At 36.3% G+C, this 15,771-nt stretch overlaps 1 protein-coding gene and 2 long non-coding RNA genes across 9 annotated transcripts in view; 2 read left to right on the top strand and 1 right to left on the bottom strand.

Moving 5' to 3' along the window:
- LOC110827295 (uncharacterized) overlaps positions 1 to 15,771 on the top strand; it is a 37,506-nt gene that overhangs the window by 9,754 nt on the left and 11,981 nt on the right. For 5 of the 7 annotated variants that reach the window (XR_015535798.1, XM_022058835.2, XM_022058832.2 and 2 more), the window contains exons 8-13: positions 646 to 732; positions 2,782 to 2,946; positions 3,831 to 3,998; positions 5,937 to 6,032; positions 8,140 to 8,344; positions 11,734 to 11,797. Coding sequence is in view for 6 of the 7 variants with exons in the window: in XM_022058835.2 (XP_021914527.1) it covers positions 646 to 732; positions 2,782 to 2,946; positions 3,831 to 3,998; positions 5,937 to 6,032; positions 8,140 to 8,344; positions 11,734 to 11,797 (785 nt within the window). In the remaining variant the exon portion in view is untranslated. The remainder of the gene's footprint in view (positions 1 to 645; positions 733 to 2,781; positions 2,947 to 3,830; positions 3,999 to 5,936; positions 6,033 to 8,139; positions 8,345 to 11,733; positions 11,798 to 15,771) is intronic. The other 2 variants (XM_022058836.2, XM_022058837.2) reach the window with 1 other exon arrangement.
- On the bottom strand, positions 1,160 to 1,595 carry LOC147875163 (uncharacterized). Its single transcript, XR_015535773.1, has 2 exons — positions 1,419 to 1,595; positions 1,160 to 1,260 (listed from the first exon to the last, which is right to left on the bottom strand). It is a non-coding gene; the product is annotated as an uncharacterized LOC147875163 (long non-coding RNA).
- Positions 1,650 to 1,951, top strand: LOC147875164 (uncharacterized). The gene is made up of 2 exons (XR_015535778.1): positions 1,650 to 1,692; positions 1,851 to 1,951. It is a non-coding gene; the product is annotated as an uncharacterized LOC147875164 (long non-coding RNA).

Consider the following 15,771-nt stretch of genomic DNA (forward strand, 5'->3'; position numbering starts at 1 on the left):
CAATAAGTTATAATGTACTTCAGTTTCCCTTCCCATTTGTATCTTTTATATCAATTAATTTACTTTCATACCACCCGCCGTGTAGTCTGGTAGATGAAAATCTACCAGACTACACGGTGCAATACCCAGAAGACAGCAATCTTCAGACTCGCCGTGAAAACCTCAAATCCTTCATACCACCCATTTACGAGGGGCAGTCAAAAAGTTCCCGGAATTATGGTATAGCACTGTAATGGAAGGACATGTGGCAACGCTTACCTAATCACCTTCAAAGTAGGACCCTTGCGCGTGCACACACTTGCTCCATCAATCCTGCTATTGTTGGAAGCACCAGCGGAAGGCTTTGTTTGGAATGTTCCGGAGTTCGGCTATACCACAATTTCGGGAACTTTTTGACTGCCCTACATATAATTGTCCTTCTTTAGCTTTGCATGTGTCTAGCAAACCCATTTCTGATTCATTTTTCTGTTTGGCTTACTGGACCTCTATTACAGTTTCACCTGAGTTATTTTAGATGGTGCAAGGAATTGTGTTCCAGCTTTACTTTGCACTGTGAGAGATTTCCCCCACTTCTGTGATAAGGATGCAGGGTTTGAATTTTTTAAGGGTTCTTATGACAATCAGTAATTGTGCCATTTGTTACAGAGCATATCTACAGTATGTGCTTCTGCCACAGCAAATGGTATTTCAGAAATGTTGTTTACATCTGTCATTAAGAAGGACCAAAACAATGTAAGTTATGTTTATGAACTTTTCATAGGGATGTAGTACAGAATTAATAGTAATGGATATTCAGGTTGTTCAGGTTTGTGACTAAAGATATAAAGTTCTCAGAAATTTTGAATTGTGGGTCATGATGGGAATTTTTTTTGGAAGAAATGGGAAAAATGGGAAAATTAGAAAATATATTTATGATTTGCAATGATAAAAAGTTAATAGTACCTACTCCAAGACACTTTGAAAAATTTATAGCATTATCAGATTACTTCTGAATCAAAGTGAAAGCTACAATACTTTTATTTTCCGTCGTTTACACAAGCTTATTGTTAAAATCATATAAAATTTCACATAAAATTGTTACATTTTAAAATTGACGACATGTTTCGATATACAATCTTATCATCGTCAGGTCTATCAAAATTAAAATTAAAATCTGGTGTATCTGTTGCTCTGCTTATATTGCTTTTGTTTTTACTCGTTTTTATTACATCTCCAGGCTTCTTCGATTTTATTTTTGGAGACGCGCCTGGGTGCCTATATCTGCAAAATCAATTTTAATTTTCATATCGTGATAAGGCTACCGAAATAGGAAATGGAATAATATTACTCTAATTTATAATATTTTAAGGAATTATTCAAATATATCGTATTACAAACAAAATAAATGTAATCACAAAATATAAAGTATTATAACATACCGGGTTGTGTATGAGGTGCGTGTCCGTTGTTATTGAATGGCAGACAGTAACTGAGTTGTGAGTATCGTGTATGGCTATATATATTGGGTGAAAGTTGTTTAGGGGGTTGGGTCAATGGACTGTAGAATGTTAAATATCGGATTAACATTCTACAGTCCATTGACCCAACCCCCTAAACAACTTTCACCCAATATATATAGCCATACACGATACTCACAACTCAGTTACTGTCTGCCATTCAGTAACAACGGACACGCACCTCATACACAACCCGGTATGTTATAATACTTTATATTTTGTGATTACATTTATTTTGTTTGTAATACGATATATTTGAATAATTCCTTAAAATATTATAAATTAGAGTAATATTATTCCATTTCCTATTTCGGTAGCCTTATCACGATATGAAAATTAAAATTGATTTTGCAGATATAGGCACCCAGGCGCGTCTCCAAAAATAAAATCGAAGAAGCCTGGAGATGTAATAAAAACGAGTAAAAACAAAAGCAATATAAGCAGAGCAACAGATACACCAGATTTTAATTTTAATTTTGATAGACCTGACGATGATAAGATTGTATATCGAAACATGTCGTCAATTTTAAAATGTAACAATTTTATGTGAAATTTTATATGATTTTAACAATAAGCTTGTGTAAACGACGGAAAATAAAAGTATTGTATTGAAACACAAGCATGATGCAATTAAGATATAAAGTGAAAGCTGTTTTGTTGGCATACACTGTGTAGACTGTTAAGTGGGTCCCTTGTCACCATAGTAGCCTGTTACGAAATGTTACATGGGGCTTTGAACTTGAAATGAATTAAGCAACAGAAACTTGACTTGAGATTTGGAACTTGGTATGATGGAGTTTCTGTAGGTCAAGTTCATTGAAATGATATAAAGAAAATTAACAAAATAAAAGCTAGATTTAAGTGAGAGTACAGGATGCCAGATGAGACAAGGGTGGCACTGAACCAGCAAATGATATACATTCTTCTATAGAAATAGAAATGTGAATCATCACTTAGGAGTTTTTTTTTTTTGTACAAAAAGGAATTATCAGGAATTTGTAGTGTAGAGTTCGTTAGCACCAGGATGTCCAATTTAGCAGTAGCCTCGAATACCACCATGCATATGAGATATCTGTATCTGCATGCGCGAGAGAGAGCAAGAGAGGTGGGCACAGGCTCAGTTCAGTATCACGTTCGAGCAAGTCAGTGAAGTACTGGGTGTCAAGCAGATTGTGAGTACATGTGATCTGCATGTTCTCACAACTCTCAGGTCCCACAATCTTAACCCTCGCTCACTTTTAATGAAAAGTAAAATCTCCTACAATTATTGATTTTGTTTTTGCAGGAGAGTAGCCATATGAGTAGCAACAACACCATTGATATTGCTGAGAAACCTAGCAAGAGTTTAAGTGAGGCAGCACGGGAATATGAAGAGGCAAGAGCTGTAAAAAGGAAATACGAAGAGGTTACCATAGTCACCGGTGAAGAAGATGAGGCTAATGTACTACAGGTAAATGTGACCAGGTATTACAGTCTTGTTTTACAAATTATTAGGTCCTCTGTTTTGTGACTAGGGACATTAGTAATTAAATTGTTAATACTGAGTTCAACATTATGAAAACTCATAATTCATTATATGCTGTTGTGCAAACAGCCAAATCAAAGTTGAGTCAAAACAAATCTTTTGGAGAGCTGCTCTATCTCCATCATCAGGGTGGATGTGGAGACTGAAAAGCCTTTTTAGCAATGAAAGTATGTTTTCAGTTTCTTGTCTTCCAAAAATGGGAAATTTGTCTCACATGGTGCTATTTTAATAAATATGGTACTTTTGTTTGCCCATTCAGACTGCTGTATTGTGTTTGTTGTAAGTAAGGCTTCTTGAGACTGTGCCATAACTTTATTGGAAGGGCTTTTTGAAAAGTACAGGGAAATGGAAAAGTCAAAAAATAAATTACATTGAAATTGTAAAACAAAAAACAATGTTGTATCAAGTGCTGGAAATGTCCAGTGCATTCACTTTTGTCCCGGTGTTTGATGTAACTGGGTGAAGAATTTTGGTTTCTCTCCTGCACACTTCCTGTGTCATGGAAACACCAGACAGGATTGTTGATTTATTTGACACAGGAAAATCTAGAAATGTTGTGAAAAGTACAGCCTTGCACTCAGCTATTGAAAGTCACATTGATGTTGTGTGTTTATTAATCCATTTGAGTAGTATTAAATTGCAGCCATCAGTAAATATTATAATATGAGTTGCAGGCTTTTTGATCTCACTCAGTATCCTGATTGAAGTTTCACTGTGTAATTTTGCTATCTTCATCCAATCTTATTATAAAACATGCTGACAGTTCACTTTATCTCATGTAATGACTTGAATTCATTATATTAATGCAGATAAACTGCAAGCTGTTTGCGTTTGACAAAGCTGGTGGTACATGGGTGGAGCGCGGACGGGGCACTCTTCGACTCAATGATAAAGACAGTGGGCCAGGAGGTGGAGGTGTTCAGTCACGAGTCGTGATTAGGACAGCAGGGAGTCTCAGGGTTGTACTGAACACAAAGGTATATTATATATGTGTGTATGTAATGTAAAATTAATTCTTTGACTGTTTTGAAAATATATCACTGTGCACAGTATTTTTATTATTTATCTGATTATGCACAACTTACGTCTCTGGAATTTGAATCCCGTGGGGGGCAGGGATTTTTATCTTTGCCGCAGTATTCAGGCCACCTCTTTTGCCCTATCAGCCTGCTATACCAGTGATTGCTTCTCTGAGGTGAAGCAGCCAGGGCATGAAGCTGACCACTCATCTCCCTTGTAATGCTGAGATGAAGAATGCATGGAGCTTTGTTTGCAGACCCCCGTACCCCTACTTAGTGTGGTGCCTACATACAGAGACAATGTTGCATTTTTATCTTGTTAGGCTCATTCACAAGTTAAAGTTTCAAAAAGTAACTTCACTGTGTCCATCTTTCCACATGCAACAGGTTGAGAACTGCTTGTCAAATTTTCATGAAATATGTTACTGAGGAGTGTAACTAAAACTGGCCAGCACTCCATTTTGTTCGGACTAGATATCAGTAGGTACTTTATGCATTTCTGTACACGGAAGTTACTGAGTGGGGAATTTTTATGCTACCTTGGTTAATATGGTTATCAGGGGAATTCCCAGTCATCTGAACATCTTCATGAGGAAATCCTTCATGATATCACTACATAGTGTGACAGGCACGAGACACCCTACCCGTTTAAAAATTAAATCCGTGGCGTAACAGCTCCAGAGAGCCAAAGCCGACTAGCTTGACTGCTGGCCTCACGTTCACATGTGTAACCAGAGGTGAACGATCATCCAACCGGATATAGGGTGACGTGTGGTCAGCACGACGAACCCCCAGCCATTGCTAGTTTTCCTGACCGGATTACGGTACTCATTGTAGCTCCCCAATTTCCTCACTGGTCCCATACACCGGTCGAAAATCTGAAGAGAAATTTCTTTCCCCGAGACTCGAACCAGCGCGAATTCCGTATCACCGGTCCGAAGCATGATGCTTGGACATACCGCAATTGTTATGCTGTGCATATATTGCCCAACATGTTATTAATAGGGTGCTATGCTATTTTTTAATTGAACAACTGCTAGTAAGTTTATGAGTAGAAAGATGTAACCAATACATGTGCTATGAAGACCTTTTCAGTTGAGGTTAAGAAGCTGAGTTAACTATAAATGTTGTCATCATTCACTTATTCTGTGTTGTTAGACAAGGACTGTCATTATGATGATATTATAGATAGGTTTAGTCCTACTAATGTTGGTAGCGTGGCTTGGAATGGAGCAAGGAAAGTTCACAAGGATGCTGTCGTCAACTTAAACATACTCAGCTGATACGATGATTCGTCCATGAAGCTGCAGCTTGTTCCCAAAGACTATACATTTTACATTTGTGTTAAACATTACATTCCTAACTCAGGCTAGTTCACTTTATCTTAACAACAATCTGGTTACGGAAATTTTGAAGATTTAATAATCTACCCGTACTATACTCGGAGTCATCGCCTCAGCACTTACCTGTTATCAGTAGCCTGATCAGCGTCCCCTTGCCTATGGCTTCGGTGACCTCTTTCCATCTTCAAAGTTCCGGCGGTTCTGACTGCGATCTATCTCCCACTTCCCTCGTCAACTTTTCCAATATTTCTGCTGACTGCCTAATGGCTACGTCTGCATTTCTGGTTCATTTTCTTTCTCTTTCCCTTAGAGAAAGGTGAGCTAGCCTTGCTATTTTATACAATGCCAGGAAATGACATCAACACATTCCTACATTTTAGCAAATTCAAATGTCTACTATACTTAATTCTATGTAACTTCAAATCTCTACTTTCCTAATTTACCATATGTTAACTGAAATTAATTCACTACAATATGTTTTGTGTGTGTAGCATGTGTACATTGATCAAACTGTATGTATGTACTTTTATAGATCTAGGAAATCCTTTTTCAGATCTGGGCTGGGATGTCTGTACATAGACCCAGTGCAAAGAGTGTTCGTCTAACTGCCATGGACAGTAGTGGTCAAATCAAAGTGTTTCTTGTGATGGTAAGCTTTGTATAAATAGCCCTATTATACCTAGGCATGTAAGACAATAAAAATATTTAAATTGTAAGTGTGCGCAGTATGTCAGTATGCATGAAATCGCTTCAGAATTTCTAAGAATAATTTTATTTCATTGGATTTTATATTAAATTATAATGCATTGATTTTTATACTGGGTCTTTCTAAAAAGACACGCCAGTTTTAATTGCATATAATTACCTAACTAGAACCAGGGTACCTCAGTCGGTATAGTGACTGGCTATGTACTGGACAACTGGGGTTTGATTGCCAATGGGGCAGAGGATTTTTGCTCCTGCCTCTGCATCTAGACTAGTTCTGGGGCCCACTTAGCCTCCTGCACAATGGGTACCGGGGTCCTTTCCCGAAGGTAAAGCGAGGCTGGCCGTTGCCTCATGCAAATGGATTCCGTCTGATAATGTAGAGGAATAGATGACGGAAGGAAGTGTATCTGGATGACGGTTACCATGACTTTGCGTGTAGGAAGTTTACTGTTGAATTTCTTTGGTGTAGACTAACTCACGAGCTTCACATGTCATGATTACCTTGCTGTAATGGTATGCCTAGTTTTGTCATGTCACTTCCTTCTATATTTCAGATGTGCTTCGAACATGAGTTTCTGATAATTGTTTTGGTATACATCTGGTAGACACCTGATGTACTTACTAAAGATTGTTCCTATAGATCTGTTAGGTATTCCATTCTGGTCAGGATATTGGCCTCAAATTTTTGTATGTTTGTATGGTGGAGTCCCAATTCTCTGACCTGTTATCTGAGTTTCTGTTTTATCCAGTGTGCCATGCCAATATCCATTACTGTTTTCTCAAAAAAATTAATTTGTCACAAATTTTCAATATGGTGATTACTGTTTTTTGAGTATGAGATTTTTATTTGATGTTGTATTTTCTTCATAATTTAATAATATTATAAATTGAGTTGATATTTATGGTTGCCTTTTTTTTGTATTATTCAACATTTCTCATTAGTTGACTGTCTTTCCAGCTCATTTTGGTTGGATAACTGGAATTCTACTGTGTTAATGATAGCACAAAGAATACATCGCTAGTCTTCCCAAAAATACACATGCCACCAGTGCACCTAGTGCTGTCCTTGAACACTACAGGCAATGCCTTAAATCCTGCTTATAAAGAAGCTAACAGAACTTACTATTAGCTTGCAGTTAGTGTAATGTGTTGCTGATTGTGAGACAGAGTACAGTTATGTAAATGAAGTGAGTGTATCAGATGAGAAGACACTGGAATAGTTCGTGTTAGCCAGTCAAAGAGCATTGACTCTATCCATAAAACATAGTTTTCTTTAGCCTTTTTGGATTGGGGGAATTTAAATCCTATGCCCTAACTTGTTACAGGAGAAGTTTTAATTGATGCATGCAACATTACATTGGCGTTGAAAGTAACCGTAATGCTGTTACTTTTCTTCTGCTCATTTTTCTTATAAATGTAATGGTATTTGGTATTCCATTATCTCAGTTTGTAGGAAAATAGATGCTTGGATATGTTCGGTTTACTGGTATATGCTATTTAAAATTGACAAATTTCCATAACTGTTTACTTGGCAAAAATTCAAAGATGTAGTTGATAAATGTCTGGATCTTTATCTCAAACACTATGCAATTAGAATTAATATATGAAGCTGGCTGTCTTCTGGGTAGTAGCACCACATAGATGATAGAAGTTTGTCAACATTTCGGAGGACCTTGCTGTCTCCATCAGGGTGATGTGCTTCTGAAATGTTGGTAAACTTCTACCAGACTACACAGTACTACAACCCAGAAGACAGCCATCTTCTGACTCACCACCATGAAAACCTCAAATTCTACTTAGAAATTTTGTAGTTGGAATGCTTGTAGCAAGATTGAACACAAAGTGGAATTTTTGTCTGCATGCATTGTGTGGCTTTAAATTTGATTTCAGTGCAAAGTACGGAACAGTGTGCTAGTGAGATATCATTATCAGAGAGTTTGCCTCTTTAGCTTGTTTTTTAGCTTATTTAGTCTTGATAAAGAGTTTACTACTAATTTCCTAATCTTGTCCTTTTAAATCTATTATAAATGTGCTTGGTTGTGTTTTAGTCCAGCCCAGCGGATATAGAGCAGCTTCATAAGTCACTGGAATCTCGTGTACTTCTGGCTCAGCAGGCCGCTTCATTAAATCAGCAAACACAACCAGAAGCAGAAACAACGCATGAGAACGTGGCTTCTCATTCCCTTCCACCTGAACCCTGTTCGAAGAAAAGATTGTCACAAGGTGTAGAAGATACAAGCCCATCCTCGCCAGGTAGGAAAGATATGGCGTACAGAAGTTGATATATAATTTGTAAATATTTGTCTTTATACAGTTCTTGATTTTTTTTAAGTTATGCGCTCACAGTTTCCAATTTCCCAAGCTCGTTAGGATTGTGAAAGTCTGTGAAGAAGAACTGTACAGAGAACTGCAGGGATGGTCAATTCAACACAGTTAGGGACCAAAATTTTATGTTTGTCTCTGATTCTGACAAAATTTAGCAAGCATGTTAAGTGCAGGAAGTATGTGGTAAATATTAAGTTTTATCTGATGTCAGTTTCAGAGATGATGAATTTTTAAATTTAAAATCTCATTAAATTTTGCCCTATTCATTATAGGTAATAAAAAGTTTTAAAGTCTCGTTCCTATGAAGGTAAAATACTTTTCTGGGCACCAGTTAAATTGCAGCTTTTATATAGCGTGCCACTTGCGGCATTCTGGGTTACTTTGAATTTTTATCTTGACCTTTAAACTTCTTGTAGTTATGAAGTTGGATCAGTAGTTGATCTGTTACATTTATGTATCCATCTTGTCTTCTTTACCACTTACATTATTTTATTGATTTAACTCAGGTTGGAAATGTTGTTCTGAATATATTATCCTTTTTTAATTTGTAGTGGTTAGAATTTTGTGGTCGTGAATTATCTCACTTTCTTTTTCTAGCAATACTTTGAATTGCTTCTCATTAGATGGAAGTAGTGTTCAGTAGTTCACTGACAGATTCTACCTCTGGAAGATTTCTTTTATACTTCCTTACCTTTCTTTGTCACAGTCTTTACAGATTATGCCAATATATGGCAGGTTTTTGCAAATGATCACAGACATGATGTGCATTGTGTGTAATATTGGCTTGCAAAATTGTTGTTGTCCTTTTGTGACTGAGGAGCATGAAAGGAGTTCTGACAGGTGTGACGGTGAAGTGGAAGACATTTCTGTTGATGAGTCCAGAAATGATGCATCTGCACCAGAAGTAGTGATTTCAGGCACAGATTCCGAGTGTTCTGTTGTCACACAGGCTTGGCAGTATATGAAAATGAAAACTTCAGGTCTGCCACACAGCACAATTGAGTAGAACGAAGATAACTTGGTATACTAATGGCGCTGTTTGTTTACAGAAAAAAAAATAATGCCTTTATTATTTATGTTCTCAGATCACAAAACTGAACTAAAATAATATGATTTTTTGGCTCAAAATTTGGAAAAGAAATTAGTAATGGAACTGGTTAATTGTGGTCTGGATTGATAATCTGATGTTTTTCATCGCTCTAACGTGATCTAACACATTTTGTTTACATTCTGTTAATTTTTCTTCAGTTGCGGGTCTATGTTCAATTTTTCTAAAATATGTTTACTTCTTCAGTGGTTTAGTAAAGTGCAACCATGCTGTGTTCCTCATGAATTTCATCTTTGCTCTTCATCTTATACCCCTTTGTATCAGTGTCCAGATTTCACAGCTTTGTAAAATTGATGTGATTTCTAAAATCTTTTATCCCAGTTGTTTTTAAGTAAATGTGGTTACCTAACACTGTCCATACTTGTCCAAAAAAGGTTTGTAGGTTCATGAAACAAAATATGTATGTAAATCCATTAATGATACTGGAAATGTTTTCCTTCACACATTGCAACAGGACTCTGATTTAGAAGTTTACCTGTGTGTGATAAATGTGAAAACATGGCTTATACTTTGCACTTTTAGCATTGAAATTTGTAGTCATATGTTTCTTCTTGATTGAGCCACCAGAAGCATGACCCCACGTCTGGTCAGTGGTATGTCAAGCTTCAAGGCAAATAATTTGACTGGCTTTTGACTTTGGTTTTCCTGCTGGAGTGGATTGCACTCATTGCCAAGTAATTTTGAAGTAAAGTCTGTTTAAATTTTTGATAGCCTTTATTATGGGTAAGTCTGTATTGGATTTCATGTCTTTCTCACATTGGTTTGCTGTTTGAAATTTACGCTTCAGGTTGTTCAGCTTATGTTCATCACAGACGTTATCTTCTGCAGGTTTATGTAAATTCATCAATTTTTACGTCTTACTTGTCCTTTAATATCATTACTCACAAAGTGCTCTCAAGTTACCACTTGCCACAGCATATATGTTACATTGTTTCTTTTATTTCTCAATATCTTGGCCTTTATTACAAGGTTAAAATGATATTCTGTTGAGTATAATACACTAATTTACATCATACTTGCCAGCTAGCAGGTTGTGCTGTTTGAAACTTCCAATGGTGGTGTACCTGTCACTGTACCCTTTACTACTACCAAACAAAAATATTTGTGGTGCTTGTATTTATTTATTAATTAGTGTATTCCAAGAAACTATAGTTGTCAGTGTCTGTATTAAAAATTTCTAATAGATCTACTGTCCCACCAACCCGCTCTTCAAACATTTGACAGACACTTATATGTTATATATATTTATTCTTCGTAATTTATTGTGAGTGATGTCTTGGCACAAGAATTATATGTTAACTTTGTGACTGATCTTTTTGGCTAATAGTGAATATCCTTGGGCTGATGTTTATGCAGCTGAAAAGTATAGTGGGCAAAATTTCAATGCTATAGCTCAGTGATCCCCAACGTGGTGCCCGCCAAGGCTTTTTTTGGGTGCCCGCGTTGTTACGGACAGAGGTTATACTGAATAATGAAGGCTGTTCAACCATGAACATTATAAAATCAAAGCACAGATCTGGACTTATTGATGCCCATCTTGACGATTGTTAGCAGCAACATCATCCTACACTCCCAAATTTGGAAAACTGAAATGCAGTGCCAAACATCACGCTAACTTCCCACTTGAGTAATAGTAATTGTACTTATAAAACTACGTATTTTTGATTGCGTGGTTTCTTGTATCATTAAACGTCGTGTTGTTTTGTGTATTATTTGGTGTCCATATCTTATTTGTCCAGAGAAAAGAAAATTTAGCTTTCTTAATTGGTTGGTGCCCGCCATGATCTCATAAACTCTTGAATGTGCCCGTAGGCACAAAAAGTTGGGGACCACTGCTGTAGCTGCTGAGAGCTGGCTTGAAATAAAGGACAATTTTAGTGGTACATTGCTATGTCACACTTCATGTTGGACCACACATGAGCCATTACATGGTGCTATACAGCTGATAAAAATTGTCTGCTCAAAATTATTTTAAATATTAAAATTGCTTACAATATAAGATACCAGTCTTTCATGGCAATTCAGTGCTAATGCAGTCTATTTCTGGGTGATGGCATTATGTAGATGTTAGGAATCTTGTATTATTTAGTATTTTTAAGTAGGAAGTATTAATTTAAGAATGGCATTACAGTGTATGAAACCTGATGTAGTATCTCGGTAACACATTATGATTCCTTTTCACTGATGACATATGTATAACCTGTTACAGTTCATGGGTCCACTTTTGTAAGCACTTTTGAAGCTGGAATCCATAAAATGTCTGGTGGTGAAAGGTATGTAAAAGATTTACTTGTACCACATGGATGCAAAAATGGTACTTAAACTTTTCATCCCTTGACTTGCACCATATTCTCAAGTTACAATGTGTCTCAGTTGGTACTCTTCATATTGCTGCAGTGTTAAAGGTGTATGCCTCTGAAAATATTCGTGTCTGAACTTTGGATTTTGGAACAGTGATAACAAAATGTTTTTTTTTCTGAGTACGCAGAAGTGTTACTTCCCTGAATGTCTCTTCAAGAATCGTTCTTCAATATGAACTTCAGCAGCATAGTATTCAAAGATTACTAAGGGCATGTTTACTTTCAGCACTTAAAATATGTTTGTGTCATGATCAGTTGCTCATTTTTGCAAACTTGCTTTCCTTGCTAGACTTTTAACTGTTTAATTTCTGTCACCTGTTCCTTTGCCATATGATGATGTTGCATCTTAGCATCCATGCAGAAGTATTCTTTGTGTTACATTATGGTCATTATGGCACTGATTTGAAATATTTTAGGTTTTTATACTGAGAAGTAAATGCATATCATGACACCTCCAGTAAAGTTTGACCTTGAAGTTATATGAAACCCATGTGCTGGGTTTTGTGCTCATGAGCACCGATGCATTTTGCTCAGCGGAACACAGAGCAGAATACATAAGATGTTCTTTAATATGTGTGTTTAGTGAGAGATGTTTTTTGGCTTAAAAGCCTGTGAGCACTCCTCAGTATATCATGAGAATGCCAAGGGTTCGATATTTGAGGGGTTTTGCATATCAGCTATAGTGACACAATTTGTATTTACACAAACTCTCCTACTTGCATATTATATATGTAATTTCTTTATATATTAAAATTACCTAAGAAATTATTACATTATTCTAAAGTAGACCTACTGGTAAATGTGAATTTGCAAGATTTTGTATATTATGTTTAGTATTACACTTTATGTTCTGTAATGACTAACCATTTTAGTATTTTACTACCCTCACCACCATTGCATGTTTCAAAACTTATGGTAGCAGTATCTGGCTAGAGGGATGGATAGTTTGCATGCTAATGTTTGTTGTGTATTTCAGCGTGGTACTGTTTGCATCATTAGCCCTGTAATGAGAAAAACTTATTAACCCATGTCATCAAAACTTTTGGTTTAATACTATATAAATACAGAATTTACAATCACAAGTTAATTGGTTAAATAATGATAAAAATTAGTTAATCCAACCAGTTATGAATGCTCTTGGTTTAATTCTCTTTTCAAACTATTTAAGGTTAATCAATATTTTCTAATTTGTTCTGAAAAGTTTGGTTGCTTAACACGTGTAATTATCTCCAGTCGGTTTTCAGCAGGCATGATATATGGCCACTGGCAAACTTAGCTGACATCATCTTGTGCAATATTGCTATTCATTCAGTCCATGACAAATGGAAGACTGAAAGTTATTGGCCTGTTTCCTGTCCAGCAGGTAGTTTTGTTTGGTGAGAATTGCAGCCTCATCATCCTCTAATTCTTATTTTGTTAATAAAATGAAAACCATTATTCAGTCTGGAAACCACATTTCTTAAATACTACTCAGTCCTCAGTTAAAGACTAAAATGTTAAAAGCGACTCCATTTACCTAACATTTTTTTTAATAAACTGCATTTATATAAGAAATTTAGTTTACATTCATGTGGAGTTTTATTTTCTCATGTTTAAATAGCTGCTTTCTTGAAAATAGCTTATTTCAGGAAGTGTGGTACAGACTGTAAAATGGCTATGTGTTGTATAAGGTACGTAAAGGAAATATGACCGTTTCGGAAAATATGGCCAAGTCTGCTGTACTCACACTTTTTTTACAGATTGTCAAGAGAAATAAATACCATAGGCCCAAAACATTGGCCAAGTTGTATTTAGTGAGAGTCAACAAGTGTTTTATGCCATTTAAGTGTCTAGAGAACAGAGGAAACAACATTCATCTAACTTTTGGAACACAAATATTGTTATTAATCTTTATAAACATTAAAAGTATTAATTTGCTTATAACTGAATCAAAAGGGAAATTTATGTAACTTTATGTAGTATGACTAGGTTTTATGCCATTCTTTGTTAGATCTCCTATTGGCAGACATAAAAGAATCATTCTAAGTGTCATCCTTGCCATGAAAATAAACTAGTCCATTGTCCAAAATTATTTTGATGAACTCAGATAATTTGCTGCTACTGTGATTTACGCTGTTGACAAGAAAGGATGCAGTTTGTAAGAAAGAAGTGTCTCTTACATTAGAATTAAAAATTGTGGGTACATATATCATGTCTATTTTAAAACCTTTTTGGTTTGAGGTGGGGGGAATAAAGTTTAGCATGGCCATATTCCCATCCAAGTACCTTGCGTCACTATATTTGGCTGACTGCATTGTAATGCAGATGTAGTCTGAATGAATACTTTGTTAGTTTGGTCAGTGTGTCTGAATAACAAGAAATCTAAACACTTCCGTTAATAATGCAGTTTCCAAGTATTAGAGCTTGGTATAAAAATATTTTATCACCTCAGTTGCAGGCGGCAGTTCTAGAGTTGTTCATTGCCAACAGGGACTATTTTCAGATTCACTAATTCTAAGAACCCAGTAAAATATTCTACCACATGACAATGATTTAAACAGGAGACTTCCAGGTGAAAACAAATATTCTGAGTCTGCAGGATGAATACAAAGTATGACGGTGTATTCATGCAAGTGGAATGTGCTGCTGTAGGCTTCTAGAATGGCAACTATTGTATGTAACATGGGGTTTGTTTTGATTCCAGCTTCAGGCTGTATCACACCAAATTGCATTTCTGAAGACTGTTCAATATCGCACTGGAAAACACAGAACACTCAAATGAAAGTAAAACAATAAATTTCTCATTCTCTGCTGATTATTTTGAACACAGGATCCTGAAGAAATGTCAAAGAATGGGGATGCAGATGTGAAAGGAATGTTGAGATGAGCCGAGGCTTTTTTAAGAATCTTTAAGATTTTCTGTCTGAATTTGATGTTTTGTGGGACAACAACAAAAAACAAAAAGGCTGCTTGATATTTCAGTTACAAACAAAAATCTTTTACAATCTAAAGAAGCCAATAGAATCATTTCAGATACACGTGGTTCTGTTCTTGCGAATATATAATTTTCTAATATTGTTATGTAATGTGAGAATATTGTTCCATTCAGCTGACTGCAGATATATATAATGGAAAATAGAGTTTCCATATTTTCCATCTGGAGCATGAAGGTTAGCAAATGTGTAACTTCTGAGGGAAGTGCCAATCAGAGATAAGGAATGAGGAGGAGAAGGTACTGGGCCAATAGGCAACCTCCAAGCAGTCATCAGAGGGGGGTGGTTGGGTTGAGAGCGGTTAGCGAATAAGTTGGCTCTTTTCAGTGTCTATCAGGTGGGGTTATGTTGTTGGTGAGAAGCCGTCCTCCCAATTCATGTTGTAGGAATGGAGCTATATCATTGTTGCTTTCCTTGTGATATGGCCCATGCATCTTGACTTCTTGGCCATGATACTGGCCAGTGACCAGTTTGGTAGTGCTTCGTCGTGCTGGAAGATGACGCTGTTTGTTTTGCTGTTGCAGTTGTGGTATGAGACATTGTTGAAGTATGTTGGGTTATGGTGCCAAAACTTCCATTTCCCCAGTGAAAGAGAAGGCCTATATACCTTGTAGTGTTTCATTCTTCACCAGAAGTCAAATTTGTTTTACTCTTCCCTTTATGGACTCATACTAGGGTCATTTCAGACACCACGCATATTGCAAAACTCATGCTGCACTGTGCTTGCATTCCAAGACTTTACAAATGGTGGTACACACTTCTCTTTCTGTAGTGCATTTACCATCATCTTTAATTCCCAAGAATTGCAGAGCATATATCACATTATAAACTTTAAAAATTTAATGGGTGCACACAATATATAATTGAGGTCACTTAACTATCCAGAGGTCAGGGCCAAAGGGTAATTGTTTTTGC

Source organism: Zootermopsis nevadensis, unplaced genomic scaffold (assembly GCF_977971745.1).
Source record: "Zootermopsis nevadensis isolate Lab colony 2312 unplaced genomic scaffold, Znev_1.0 Znev_ptg000001l, whole genome shotgun sequence".
In the NCBI taxonomy this organism is placed as follows: domain Eukaryota; kingdom Metazoa; phylum Arthropoda; class Insecta; order Blattodea; family Termopsidae; genus Zootermopsis; species Zootermopsis nevadensis.